Raw genomic sequence first — 15,822 nt, forward strand, 5'->3', positions numbered from 1 at the left:
AGCACGGAGCAGTGCTCTGGGGCAGATAGCAGCAGTACAGGCCTGGTCGGGTGGTGAGTCCTCTGGGGGGTCCCCTGTTCTCTGCTGTGGCCGGGAGGGTGGCCTGTGGGTCTTGCCTTGCATCCCAAGGGTGGGTTAGCATGGCGTCCGAACCGGATGCTTCTCCCCAGACATGCCAGAGTTAACCCTTAGTGCCCCTGTACCTGCGGCCTCTGTGGATGCTATGACGGCAGTCCTAAAGTCATTTGTTGCCAGGATTGAAGCGGTGCGTGGCCAGAGGAGGGGGTTAAAAAGTGCCCCCTCCCCCCGCCTTCTTTCTGGGGATGCCTCTGACACGGAATCTGGCCCAGCTACTACTCCCGGCCCTGGTTCCGAGGGGTCAGAGGATGCAGGCCTAGTCCACACGGACAGTGAGGATGACTCTGCATCAGGGTCAGCGCATGATAGGACGCTGGTGGGAGCTCTTATCTCTGCGGTGCGAGATACTCAGAAAATGGAGGATTCGGCGGAGACATCAAAGATGTCGGTCCCTTTTGGGTTCCGCAAGCTGGCCTGCACTGCAAAAGTGTTTCCTTGTGTTCCTTATCTGGAAAAGTTTTTGTACAAGGAACTTTTACCCTTTCAAATCTCCATAGGCGACATTTAAAAAATTCTACAGGTTGCATGTTTTGAGTTACAGAGGGGGTCTAGAGCTAGAATTATTGCTCTCGCGTTTTCTGGCTTCTAACTTTTTAAGCTGGCTCCTAGTTTCCAAGCAAATTTGTCAAACCCTGTTGGAAGTTATACTGTATCAGTGTTATTATTTCAGACATCGTCAGTTTTCACTGCAACGTTTTGCAAGCGGTCATGTAATTTTAGCCTGGGCAAAATTTTGTCTGCTTTCACCGAATTGATTGTTCAAAAAAAGGACTTCATGGTGGGTAGTAAGAATCCCTTTATAAATTATTCAGGTCCTATATACCATACCAGCCATATTTTCTATAGAATATTTACTTTGTACACCTTTGGAATCAACACAGATGAGAAGATTATTTTTTTTTTTCCAAGTGTTTAGTGATTGGTTAAGTTAAAAGGAAAACATTGTATTTATTAATGTGTTTGTCATTACTACATAATGTAAAATAGCATTGGTTGAATGTTTTTTTCACTCAGGAACTAAAACCCTTGCCTAGCATTGAGCATCCAGGACCATCCACTGACACTGACCTGGTTGGACGTGGTCGTCAGAAAACCGCTCCACCAGCATCTAGACCACAAACAGCAGGTATGGTATAACTGTACATACTGTTTCAGGAATTTATTTTCATGTATCTAGGCATTACATTTTTTATGCTTTTAGTTATTTTCTTGACAGTACATCCCAAGACACAGGGTACCCTTATCTCCATTATGATATGGTTATGCTACCCCTTCAGGTGATTTGACAGTGGCAAAAAGACAGGAAATACCCTCCTAGGCATAACTACTTCCTGTTAAACAAGGCTTCCATTTTTTGGTAGTGTCTTGTTGCAATTGTTATGCCTGTGCAGTTTCTGCAGGAAAATTTTCTTAACAGTTTTATCTAGAATTAGGAAACTCGATTTTCTATATCCATTTTCTTGCGGCTTTTTTTACGCTCTGAGGAATAGTACCCAGACCCTGTTCTGGACACGTATGAATGGCCTGTAACATTGGTGGTCATTGGACCCTGTGCAATGTCTTGCCTTTTGGACAAGGGCAGTGATCCCCAGCTGGGGAGATGAATCCCTGAATGACCTTGTAGTATTGCTCACTGTGATGGGTGAAGATTGGACCCCCTAGGGGATCCTTCTGCATGCTTTTCGGGCTGGACCACTGTTCCCAGCTAGGGTCCCTATATATGTGTCAGCAGGCCATGTCTCATCACTGTAGAGAAGAGGGGATGAGGAAATTGAAAAACCTTCTTCTGGTAAAGAGGAACCTGGGCAAATGGTACAGTGCATCCGGAAAGTATTCACTTTTTCCACATATTTGTTATCTTGCAGCCTTATTCCAAAATGGATTAAATTAGGGTTCCACCGAATGGAAATTTTGGTGCTAAACCAGAAAATTAAGGATGCACTAGGACGAAAATTCCGAAACCTATACCGAAGAAGACATTTTTTTTTGTTTTATATTTAAATTTTATATACTAGTATTAAATTTCCCCCTTTTTTTTTTTTTTAAATCAGAAAACTTTTTTTATTAATAAATTGCTCAAATATAATCCGTACATTTAATCATACATAACAAAACAGATAAAAGGCATAATAGGCCGTGGGGCAGATCCACATATATCTGCGCTGGGCGCAGCGTATCTAAGATACGCTACGCCGCTGTAACTTACTTTTAGTTGGCGCATCCGCGCCATAAGTTACGGCGGCGTAGCTTATCTCTCGCAGCGTAAGGGCGCGGAATTCAAATTCGGCGGGTAGGGGGCGTGTTTCATTTAAATGAAGCGCGTCCCCGCGCCGAACGAACTGCGCATGTGCAGTCCGTAAAAACTCCCAGGGTGCATTGCTCCAAATGACGTCGCAAGGACGTCATTGGTTTGGACGTGAACGTAAATGGCGTCCAGCAAACAACGTAAAATTTTCAAAATTATACGCGGGAACGACGGCCATACTTAACATTGAGTACGCCACCATATAGCAGCTTTAACTATACGCCGGAAAAAGACGAACGGAAACAACGTAAAAAAATGCAACGGCCAGTCGTACGTTCGTGGATCGTCGGAAATAGTTAATTTGCATACTCAACGCGGATTACGACGGGAACGCCACCTAGCGGACGCCGAAAAATTGCATCTTAGATCCGACGGCGTAAGAAGACGTACTCCTTTCGGATGTAGCCAAAATGCCGTTGTATCTTGTTTTGAGGATTCAAAACAAAGATACGACGCGGGAATTTTGAAATTACGTCGGCGTATCAGTAGATCAGTATCAGTAGATACGGCGTATCAGTAGATACGCCGGCGTAATTTCTTTGTGGATCTACCCCCATAAGTCCATATAATATACATACAGTTGAGCGGACACCTGGATGTTCGGGTTCGACGGGTTTGGCTGAACTTCGGAAAAAAGTCCGGGTTCGGGACCCGAACTTGACCCGAACTTGACCCCGAACCCCATTGAAGTCAATGGGGACCCAGACTTTTGACTACTAAAATGTCTCTAAAAAACTAATGGAAATGGCTAGAGGGCTGCAAATGGCAGCAAAATGTAAGTAAGAGCATGGCAAGTACTCTGCAAATAAATGTGGATAGGGAAATAACTTAAAATAACATAAAAAAAAATAATAATAATAATCTTAACCTAGGAGAACAAGGTCCATATGGAGTAGGAGGTTGAGGTGGCGGTGGATGTGGCGGTGTAGGTGGAAGCGGCAGTGGAGGAGCACAATAGAAGAACAGTAGCTAAAGTGTTTTTATCTCAGGCCTAGTACTCACGGCAGGACATGTCCGATGAAAACGGTCTGCAGACCGTTTCCATCGGACATGTCTGGCCGGGGACTGCCCGGGGACTTCTGTTCGATGGCTATACACACCATCGAACAGAAGTCCGCGCGTAAACATTACGCGGGGCGTGTCCGCGGTGTCGCCGCGTCGATGACGCGGTGTCGCCGCGACAATGACGCGGCGACGTGGGCGGCCCGCCTTTAAAATGCTTCCACGCATGCGTCGAAGTCATTCGACGCATGCGAGGGATGCGGGCGGCAGGACATGTCCGGTAGGTCTGTACAGACGACCGTACATGTCCGGGCGGACAGGTTTCCAGCGGACTGTTTTAAAGCAAGTCCAGGAAACAGTTGTCCGCTGGAAACCTGTCCGCTCCGCCTGAAAATGGTCCGCTCGGGCCAACACACGGCCAAACATGTCTGCTGATACTGGTCTGCGGACCAGTTTCAGCAGACATGTTTGGTCGTGAGTACGGGGCCTCACACGTACAGATATGGAGGAAACTCTGCAAACACTGGAGGAAACACTGCAAACATATTTTTTTCCTAAATGGATGTTTTTTGAATAGCACAATAGAAGAAAAGTATATAAAGGGTGTATCTCACAGTAACATATGCAGTGCTGGTATATTTTGATTTGTAAAAGCAGGACTGACTCATATATTTCTCTCCCTATAAGAACAATCAGGAACCTTTCCCTAAAGTATCTAATGCAGAGTATCTCACAGGAACATTTGCAGTGCTGCTGCAATATGCAGAGTATCTCACAGGAATATATGCAGTGCTGCTGCAATATGCAGAGTATCTCACAGGAACATATGCAGTGCTGGTGTAAGTTGATTTCTGAAGCAGGACTGACTCCTATATATTTCTCTCCCTATAAGAACAATCAGGAACCTTTCCCTAAAGTATCTAATGCAGAGTATCTCACAGGAACATATGTAGTGCTGCTGCAATATGCAGAGTATCTCACAGGAACATATGCAATGTTTCTGCAATATGCAGAGTATCTCACAGGAACATATGCAGTGCTGTTGCAATTTGCAGAGTATCTCACAGGAACATATGCAGTGCTGCTGCAATTTGATTTGTGAAGCAGGACTGACTCATATTTTTCCCTCCCTATAAGAACAATCAAGAACCTTTCCCTAAAGTATCTAATGCAGAGTATCTCACAGGAACATATGCAGTGCTGGTTCAATTTGATTTGTGAAGCAGGACTGACTCCTAAATTTTTCTCTCCCTATAAGCACAATCAGGAACAGGAACCTTTCCCTAAAGTATCTAATGCAGAGTATGTCACAGGAACATATGCAGCGCTGGTGTAATATGATTTCTGTAGCAGGACAGTCTGACTCCTATCTAATTCTCTCCCTCAGATCAGATCAGCAGCAGCCTTTCCCTACCCTATCTAAAGCAGAGTGACAAGCTGTGCTATGTCCCTCTAGCTTATATAGAGTCTGGGTCACATGCTGGGTCACATGCTGCACTGGCCAATCACAGCCATGCCATTAGTAGGCATGGCTGTGATGGCTTCTAGGTCACAGGAGAAAAACAAATGGTGATTGGCTGCCCTGCAGCGCGCCATTACATTGCCGAACACCGGACCCGAACCCGAACTTACAACAAATTGTCCGGGTTCGGGTCCGGGTACCAAAAACCCAAAAGTCTGTACCGAACCCGATCTTTACAGTTCGGGTTCGCTCAACCCTAAATATAAACAATAACCATGTACGATGCAACTATAACATTTTTATTTTTACCCCCCCAACCCCAAAATTGCTACCTGCACACTCAGAACCTTTTATATCTAAGCAGCATAATTCATTTCTTTAACCGACAAATTCTCCCGAGTCTGGTGCGCAACTCTCAACACCTTCAAACTGTAGTTTCCCACCCCAACCGCAGCAAAAGATCTCTACATGAGAAGTCTATCCATTACCAGTTGAGGTGGCGCGGCCGGGTTGCCATATAAGATCGAATTTACTTACTGCTCCCCTGCGGTTATAGGCTAACCTTTCTCTAAAGAGTAAGGGATTAACATAGATTATACATTGCTTTGCTGTAGAGGTGTCATCCAATATCGTGCAATAAGCTTTCTGGCTAAAAACATCAATCTAGTTATATAATACATTCCTTTCAGAAACTTTTCAACGTCAATAGCTCTTAGCAAATACACCAGGGGGTCCAAAGGAACAGGTACCTGGGCTAATCTAGTGATACACTGAGAAACTTACTCCCAATACCGATGGAGCTTTGGACATCTCCAAATTAAATGTATGAAATCCCCCTGATGTATTTTGCATTTAGGGCACATGGGGGAGTCCCTTCCTCCCCACCTATGTAACTGCACTGATGTTCTATAGGCCCTATGCAGGATAAATAGTTTTGACAATTTATGAGACGCAGAGACAGATGCCACAGGAATGGATTCAAGAGCCATATCACACTGATCCCCTTATATTTTCCCAATATCTTCTACCCACTTACTATGGCATCTAAGGAAGGCATGACCCTGGACTGAGGACAGCAATTCCGTGTATATTAATCCTCTCCAGACATCTGCCCGGAGTACTTCCATCAGCAGAGGTGGCAATGATACTGCCAATGAGTGTGTCAATTGCTGTACTTGCAGGGCATGCCGATGCTGGAGGTATTGATAAAAGCGATGCTGGAGGTATTGATAAAAGCTCCTAGGGGCTAGCTGGAATTCCTGAGACAGCTGTTTATATGTTTTTAGCACCTCCCCCTCATACAACTGCGAAAAAAACAAAATCCCCCTTCTTCCATAAGGTAAAACCCTGTAAATCCCGTAACTCAGTATCTAGGATTTTTCCATACCGGGGTAAAGGGCAGCGGGCCTATTATCTTCAAGGCCTTCTGAATTTCCCCCATACCTTTTTAAGAAGGGCCCCTGTAGGTGCGGAGTGTGGTTTACTAGGCAGATCCATCTCTACATGAGAGGCCGCCTTTAATGAATGGACAGACGTGGTCACCAAATTACATATGGGATCCTCACTTTCTTCCCGCCCCCATCCCGCCAACTGCTGAACCTGCAAGGCCAAAAAATAAATTTTAGGGTGTGGTACTGCCAATCCCCCCCCCTATCCTTTTCATACTGCAAAGTAGTCAAGCTAATCCTGGCTACCATTTTTTTCCCATATCAAATCCCGCATCAATGTATCAATTCGTTTAAACCATTTGTTCGCAATCCACATGGGGGAGTTATGAAAAACATAAAACGGTGGGGCCCATACCATTTCTCTTTCGTTCAGACGGACACAGTCTTCTTTGACATTAGGGTTATGCTTCTTCCTACTAGGAGATTTAGGCAGAATTTTACAGCACTTAAGGTGTTAAAACCTTTCCTTCATGCCGCTCCTCCCAGGGGGCGTGGCTCCCCCAGGCATAACCCACACCCTGCTCTAGCATCCCCAGTCTTTTAAGGCGCTTGTTGGAGCTCTTATCACTGCGGGATACTCCAAAGTTGAGGATTCAGCAGAGGCATCAGAGATGCCGGTTTCTTTTGGGTTCCGCAAGCCGGCCCGCACTGCAAAAGTGTTGCCTTGTGTTTCTTATCTGGAAAAATGTTTGTACAAGGAATGGGATCGATCACAGAAAGTTTTTTCTGTTCCAAAATACTTTGTGGTCCGTTATCCTTTTGAGGAGGACTTCCTAAAAAAGTGAACCTCTCCTCCGTCAGTGGACCACCCGGTGTCCAGACTGAACAAGGCGACCACGTTGTCTGTGGAAGGGGCTCCCGCTTTTAAGGACCCCGCAGATAGGAGAGCTGAGGCTGTGGCCCACTCCATGTTCACAGTGGTGGGGTCCGCAATGAGACCGGTCTTGGCTGAGGCTCTAGTGTCACAGACACTTACTGAACGGGCAAAGTTGTTGCTTCAGGAGTTGGAGGAGCATCATGCCCCTCCGGACTGTGTGGCGCTGGCCGACCAGTTGGTGCAGGGCCTAAAATTTGTCTGTGAGTCGGCCCTGGATACGCTTCCCTTGCTCTCCAGGGCCTCCGCGGTAGTGTTACGCCGCCTTGTGTGGCTAAAGTGTTGGTCTGCGGACCAGTCTTCTAAAAAGGCCTTGGTGCACTTACCCTTTAAGGGTGAACGGCTTTTCGGGGCGTCTCTGGGTGACGTGACATCATTAAAAATGCCACAGAAGGTAAGATTACTCTACTCCCTCAAGCGGGTAAAGATAAGGAGCCTTGCCGTAAGCAGGAGCCCTCCTTTACCGCCCCCAAGCGTTTTTTTCGTCCGCCCGGTGCAGCAGGTAAACGTTTCCAGGGCGCTAAGGCGCCCGCTGAAGGGCAGAAGCACACCTGGTTCCGCTTCGCGAATTTGCGGCTCGGTGGAGGTCTCTTCTTTCCGACCGATGGGTTTGCAAAGTAGTTTCCTCGGGGTACAAGATAGATTTTCTCTCTTCTCCTTCAAACAGATTTTTTTCCTTCCAACCTCCAGCTTCCTCTGGAACGTGGGGAGCCACTGTCAGGGGCTGTTCAGGATCTGCTGGTTAGGGGAGTGGTTGTGCCGGTTCCTTTCCTGGAACGGTTTCAGGGGTTTTACTCCAATCTGTTTGTAGTCCCCAAGAAGGACTGGACCTCGAGGCCCTCAACTGTTTTGTCAAGGTGCAAAAGTTCAGGATGGAGTCCGTTCGCTCGGTAGTGGTGGCGCTCCATCAAGGGGATTTTCTGGCGTCCTTGGATATCAAGGACGCTTACCTGCATATCCCCATATGTGCAAAGCACCAGAGATTTCTGTGCTTTTCTGTTGGAGAGGACCACTTTCAATTTGTGGCCTTCCCATTCGGCCTGGCCTCGGCACCAAGGGTTTTCACCAATAGCAGCAAGAAGAGAAAAATGGATAGCCGCACTCCGGAAAAACTTTTCAAAAAAGTTGTCTTTTATTTTCAAGCAGGGACATGCATAATCACCACAACCATAAACCAGGACAGCCAACGCGTTTCGCACTTTTGGCTAGTGCTTAATCATGGCTTTTTACCAAGGTGCTCGCTCCGATTCTGGCCCTGCTGAGGCAGTGCGGGATCGCTATAGTAGAATACCTGGACGACCTTCTCCTAAGAGCTTCTTCAAGCTCAGAATTGGAGGTGGATGTGTCTTATCTCCTGCCAGACCCTCCGGGAATTCGGTTGGCTGCTGAATGTCCAAAAGTCGGTGTTGGTACCGTCTCAGCGTCTGGAATACCTGGGTTTGGTCCTGGCTTCCTCGGAGGTGAGAGATTTCCTGTCAACGGAGAAACTACAGACACTGCAACCGGCGGTGCAGCGGTTGGCGACCCAGAAGTGGTTGTCGCTACGCTTTTGCATGCGAGTTCTGGGTCTGATGGTGGCCTCTTTCGAGGTGGTTCCGTATGCTCAATTACACACTTAAATGTTACAGAGAGAAATTCTGTCGCGTTGGGACAAGCTCCCTTCGTCTCTGGATTGCCAGATCCGGGTGAGTCGCCTGGTCAGGTCCTCCCTAGTGTGGTGGCTGACGTCTCCGGTACTTCGGGATGGGAAATCGTTTCTGCCGTGCCATTGGACAGTGGTCACGACGGATGCCAGTCTCTCCGGCTGGGGGGGTGTCTGGGGTGTCCAGTCAGCCCAGGGGCGCTGGACGAGTCCCGTCTGCCAATCAATGTCCTGGAACTCCGGGCAATCAGGCTGTGCCTCTCCAAGTGATCGCTGGGTCTGCAGGGTCAACCGGTCAGGATCCAGTCCGACAACGCCGCGGCGGTGGCGCATGTCAATCATCAAGGGGGCACACGGAGCTCGGCTGCAGTGCCGGAAGTCGCGTACATCCTCCAGTGGGCCGAAAGGTACGTTCCGGCTCTGTCGGCCGTTGTTCATTCCGGGGGTACAGAACTGGTACAGAACTGGCAGGCGGACTACTTAAGTCGCCAAACGCTAGACCAAGGAAAATGGTCGATGTGTTTCAGAATCTGTGTCTGAAATGGGGCACTCCAGACGTGGATCTCCTGGCATCCCGTCTCAATCGGGGGATGTCACGGTTTGTGGCCAGGTCAAGAGACCCGTGGGCGGACGCGTCAGACGCGTTGGTGGCGCCGTGGGGTCACTATCGCCTAATCTACACCTTCCCTCCTCTGAAGCTTCTTCCTCGTCTGCTGCGCAGATTTGGAGCCGAGGGGATACCAACAACCCTGATCACTCTGGTACGCAGATCCGGTGCGCCTGGTGGCAGACGTTCCTTGGCGCCTGCCTCTGCGTGAGGATCTCCTGTCGCAGGGCCCTATCTTTCATCCTGCTTTACAGTCGTTGGCTTTAACAGCGTGGCTGTTGAGACCCAGGTGCTGAAGGATCGAGGCCTGTCGGACTCTGTGATCTCTACCATGCTGCGAGCGCGGAAGTCTACTTCCCGGAAGATTTACAATCGTACGTGGAAGGCTTACATCTCTGTGTGTGAGGAGATGAATTGGCACCCTTGTACATACGTGTTGTCCCGGATTCTGCTGTTCTTACAGCGTGGAGTGGATCAGGCTCTCGCCTTAAGTACGGTTAAGGGTCAGATTTCGGCCTTGGCTGTTTACTTTCAGTGACCCTTGGTGGCGCACTCTCTGGTGCGTACGTTTGTGCAGGGGGTTCGACATGTGGCCCCTCCTGTTCGGCCTCCACTGCCTCCATGGGATTTGAATTTAGTTCTTCAAAAGCCTCCGTTTGAGGACATTAGGGAAATCCCTTTACTGACTCTTTCCCAGAAGGTGATCTATCTGGTGGCAATTACTTTGGTCAGACGGGTATCTGAACTGGCGGCCTTGTCTTTCAAGGCTCCTTTTTTGGTCATCCACAGGGACAAGGTGGTGCTGCGGCCGCAGCCGTCATTCCTTCCAAAGGTTGTTTCGGCTTTTCACATTAAAGCGGGATTCCACCCGCAAATTTTTTTTATAAAAAGTCAGCAGCTACTAACAGTGTAGCTGCTGACTTTTAATAAGGACAATTACCTGATCTACTTGCCCGCGCTGATGGCCCCCCCGATGCCGATCCTACGATCGATGCAGGTCCCGCGCCGCCATTCACACTAGGGGAAACAGGCAGTAAAGCCTTACAGGTTCACTGCCCATTTCCTACTGCGCATGCGCGAGTCTCGCGCCGACTTGTGAATGGGCGGCTGCTCTCTGAGAACACACACAGTTCCCAGAATGCAGCGCACCCCATTCACTAGGAGAAAATGAAGAAGGCGGACCGCGGCTACGGAAGAGGCAGATTACGAACTTCCGCATAGCAACAGGTATTTCGGGTGAGTATAAATTTTTTTTTTTTCACATTTTTTTTTAAATTTTTTATGATTTTTGGTTCAAATGTTTTTTTCCTGGGTGGAACTCCACTTTAATGAAGATGTTTTGCCATCCTTATGTCCTCGGCCCAAAAACCCGAAGGAGGCCACGTTGCATTCCTTGGACGTGGTTCGGGCCCTACTGGTGTACTTGTCTGCTACGTCTCCGTTTCAGAGGTCGGATTCACTGTTCGTGTCGGTGACTGGTCCTAAGAAAGGTCTGGCGGTCTCGTCGGCCACCATTTCTAGGTGGATCAGACAGGTCGTGCTCCAGGCCTATGCCCTGAAGGGGCGGGCGCCTCCCTTTCAGGTTATGGCGCATTCGACCAGGGCGATTGGTGCCTCTTGGACTTTCCGCCATCAAGCGTCTGTTTTACTGGTGTGTAAGGCAGCGAACTGGTCGTCAGTCCACACCTTCTGAAAGTTTTACAAGGTGGATGTGAGTGCATCTTCGGATGCCTCCTTTGGCCGCAAGGTTTTACAGGCGGTTGTTTAAGGTTGAAGTTCCTCCGTTGAGGCACTCTGGTTTGTTTGGGGTGAAGCTTGGTTTGCTGTGTTTTTCCCACCCCTCTAAATATTTTGACACTGCTTGGGGACGTCCCTAAGGTCAATTGCTGCTGTGTCCATCAATGAACGGAAGAGAACATAGGATTTTTGTACTCACCGTAAAATCCATTTCTCTGAGTTCATGGACGTACACAGCACCCTCCCCTCCTTTGTTTGTATTGCTTGTTACGAACTGGGGCTGCATGATGCAGAGAGAGGGATGTACCCGGGGGACCCGCCCCCTGGGAGGTGCTATATTGAGAGAAGTGTTTTTAACACTTGAAGTGCAGTTTTTTATGCCTAGTCATATCCTGAAAGGAAGGTAGATAACCCTAAGGTCAATTGCTGCTGTGTCCGTCCATGAACTCAGAGAAATGGATTTTACGGTGAGTACAAAATTCCTATTTTTCCGGGTATTTTTGCACCAGCACTTCACCTTGGCGCCTCTGTGCCAACTATCAGCAGGAGTCCTAATCTGCCCAACCTTTTCTCTAAAGGGGCACTCACCCACATCTTCTTCCGGGTGTGCTTCCACCAGCACTTCTTCCTGAACCGTGGGCTCTCTCTATCTATTAAAACATAAAGTGTAGCGCTAAATATAGGTGAATAAGAGATTGGATATGTTGATGAATATCCAATCATATAAAACTGTAGAAGTGAAACATGATAAGATATCCACAGATACGGGATAAAACTGTAAAAAAGTCTCTACTAAATAAATCTTTGAAAACAGTTCATAATTGGTAGTTGTGCAAAAATTGAAGTGGCTTAATCTTCACAGATAAAAGATGAAAAAATCCAGCACCGAAGTGGATGGAGGCTTACCGGAAACAGTGGACCCAGAATAGGCTTATACCTAGTGGGTCATAAACACTTGTAATTGATGGTACCAGCATGAAGGTGATGAAGTCCAATGCAGGATCAGGAAGGGAACAACTTGGAATCAACTTGAGATGTATTGTAAACTCGGATCCATAAGGAGGTTCAGACAATTTTCAGCACTTGTATCAGGCATATAACAATAGGCAGTAATGTCAGCAGGTTCCCGACGCGTTTTGATCTAATCGATCATCTACCTTCTGGCCTCAGGATCCTTCTTTTTTCTCCCACAGACCTATTCTCTCGGGACTGTTGGGGACCCACTTCCATGAAATCTGTCAGGGACTGACCAATGTCACTACACGATGCTATATTAACCAACAACATTTGGTTCTCAGGTTCCCTAACCCCTGTGTGGTTATCCTTGGCAACCAGACCATCTGAGATCAACACCACATCCTTCTGTTTACCCTCAATAGCAATGTTCCACAAGGGATTCAACTCAATATTGTCCTGGGACAAGGTGTGCAAATTGATCAAAGCCATTACAGATACCACAATCCCTCTCACGCCTGCATGTTGCTTACTGCATATTGCGGATTGCTCCATGCAGCGTTACGAAAAATCATTGACTAGACATCTACTGAAAGCAGCGAAAGTCCTGATCCCCAGGTACTGGAAATCGAAGGACATTCCTTCTATCCCAGAATGGTTTTGCTCCATAGGGAACATTCACCAAATGGAGGAAACGGTTGCCATTGCCAGGGAATCGTCTGAAAAATGGAATCAGGTATGGTCACCCTGGGTGGTGTTCTGGTACTCTGATCAGTATTCACAACTGGATACGGGATGAAGCTGCTGTTCTTCTGGCTTTGATCTCTTTTTCATACACCCAGGTATGTTGAGACCTCAGATAGCTTGTCCTCTATAGTGGTCCTTTTGCTGTGTGTTCTTGCCTGTACCAGAGAGATCTCTTCTCGCCTCTTCAGTAGAAGTAGTCATTTGACCCTCCCCCTGAAGTTTATTCTTACTTTTACTCCTTTCCTTTGTTTCCCTCAGGGAAAAAAACAAAACACTGAGCCCTTCCAAGTCGCTATCCATTACCCCATCACCCTGACCCTCATCATTCCTCATCTCTTTTGCTGTGGACAAAATCTCTGCTATGTTTGCGCAGTTTTCAGATCCTTCCAAGTGGAGAGGGTTAACTTTTGTAAAAGCCAACGCACCCGTGTCTATTGGCGCTGCAGCATCTCCATTTAGCACAGCAGAAATTGTGTCCACTTCACTGTTACACACTGAGCCTTCTTTCAATAAAGCTAACAGACTTGTTGCCCATCTGTACCAGTCTACTTTCTCTGTGGTCCCATCAGAGGTACTATGCAGTAATACTCCAACTGCAAAGGAGACACAGGACAGAGTGGCTCCACAGCAGACACATTTTTAAAGCGGTTGTATACCCCAAGGCAAAGGCATACTAGCTCATTATCAATTACTTTACTTAGACCGAAGACACGTCCTCCGTCGCCGCCATGATACCCGGAGTGACTTCCGGGTATCGCCGCTCTGGCGCTGTGACTGACCGGAGCGGTGATGACGTCACTCCCACGCATGCGCGCGGAATGGCCTGATTCCCGTGCATGCGCACATTTCCGCCACTTTCCGGCAGGCTCCCATTTAAGAGCCGCCGCGCTCAGTGCGCCTGCGCCATGCGCGCCGTAGACATCAGCGCCCGCTTTTCTGCAAATATCTCCTTAACCATGTAGGTTAAGGAGATATTGCAAGCACCTACAGGTAAGCCTTATTGTAGGCTTACCTGTAGGTGCAAGTACTAGTAGAGGGTATACAAGGGCTTTAAACACAGCAGGCTGCAATTACATAACTTCACCACTTTGCTCGGGTGGCGCTTCATTAGATTCATGAGGACTTTTTCTGCTAGCAGTGACAGACTGCAGTAACCCATTATCACTACAAGTAATTGCAAACATTTGAGTTTTACCATTTTTCTCATCACCAAGGTCATGTACCTTCCTATCCTTCAGAGAGGCACCACAGTTGTCCCAGGTAACCTCTGGCTCCAACACACACAGCTCCCTGGAGGTTTCTAAGGACACCTCTGCAGCCTTATATACTGTTGCTAAGGGAAATCGCATATCCTGCTTAGCGATCACCCCTACCTCATTAAGCATCACATTGTCAGCATTAGACAAGTCACTCAGCTGTGCACCTTCAGCTTTGGCCAGCTGACTTAACCCCTTACCAACTGAATTACACATAGGGTAAAAGGACTGCTCACACAAACTCTCATTGCATGGTGTAGACCAAGTCTGTTCAACCAGAGCAATATCAAGGCTGTCCTGGACAATCTCTGGGCAACACTGTGGTTCTGCTTCTGCTTGCCAAGAGAGACATCCCCCTTTCCTCATTACTAGTGAACACATCACCATAAGTACATGTATTATCAGCAATATCTTCATCATCAGCATTCATAAATATAGCAGTTTTACAAGCTCTATCAGGTTGTCTTTTGTCATAACGCATGGCACTCAGCACACCACCCTTCCTCTCCAAAGAAATTCTTCTGCCCACTAGGGCGGCTTCACAGTTGTCCTGGGAAACCACTTGCCTCACCACTGCAGGCTCCTTGGAGGTTTCCCTGGGCAACTCTGCAGCACCTGTCACTGTCGTTAGGAAACATGGCACATCAACTGTTTTGGTCACCCCTAGCACATCTCTCCCAGCACTCTGCTGGATTACTTTATGTGCACACAGAGTCCATATGTCCTTTTCAGTCCTTGACCTTGATGCAAGCAGTTTTAACCTGTGTCTCCCCATTGCTCTGGGTAGCACACTGCAGCAAGTCCATTTTTACACCTTCTGCAGATCTCCCCACCGGACACCGGAAAAGTCCATATGTCCTTTTCAGTCCTTGACCTTGATGCAAGCAGGGTTTTAACCTGTGTCTCCCCATTGCTCTGGGTAGCACACTGCAGCAAGTCTATTTTTACACCTTCTGCAGATCTCCCCACCGGACACACTGCCACTTCACTTGGATCAGTCCTACAAACTGCAACAGTCTTACCATATCCTCCAGCAGGTATCTCTGGCTTCACTTGAGTTCGCTGTCTCAGCTGCATCCACACAAACTATTGCCTCTGTGGCCACAAGGCGACACTGCAGCTTTTCCAGAGTCTTGGGCAAGTAAAGAATCCATGCCCCAGTTAAGCACATTAAAGGGTCACTAAAGGAAAAAAATGTTTTGCTGAAATTACTGTTTACAGGGTATAGAGACATAAAAGTTAACTGATTCCTTTTAAAAATGATTAAAAGTAGATTAAATTCTATCATATAATGTGCCTCTAGTTTCACTTTCGGTTTTAAACTGTTTCATGTTTATGTGAAGTAAAGAGACCCACAGAACAAAAACAAACAAATCTAGGGCAGTGTTTTGTTTTTAAAATGAATCTGATTGGTTCTGAGGAGTTTTAGACCACAGTGAGAAGCTCCCATGAGTTTTTTCATAAGGAGCCAGACAAGCAGGAAGTGTGGAGATCACAGCAGAATTACAGCTACTTCAAAGCAAAAACGAACAATAAGGACATGAAACCAGGACTGCAGTAAGGTAAAGGAAGCTATTTAGCTAAAAAAAAAAATTCCTTTAGTGATCCTTTAAGGCATGGTACCTGGCAACTTTCTTCTGTTGCTAAGGG

At 47.4% G+C, this 15,822-nt stretch overlaps 1 protein-coding gene across 1 annotated transcript in view; it reads left to right on the forward strand.

Moving 5' to 3' along the window:
• Nucleotides 1-15,822, forward strand: part of PIWIL1 (piwi like RNA-mediated gene silencing 1) — a 465,014-nt gene that overhangs the window by 12,845 nt on the left and 436,347 nt on the right. The window contains exon 3 of the mRNA XM_040347413.1: nucleotides 1,153-1,264. Coding sequence (XP_040203347.1) covers nucleotides 1,153-1,264 — 112 coding nt within the window. The remainder of the gene's footprint in view (nucleotides 1-1,152; nucleotides 1,265-15,822) is intronic.

This window comes from Rana temporaria, chromosome 1, assembly GCF_905171775.1.
Source record: "Rana temporaria chromosome 1, aRanTem1.1, whole genome shotgun sequence".
NCBI lineage: Eukaryota > Metazoa > Chordata > Amphibia > Anura > Ranidae > Rana > Rana temporaria.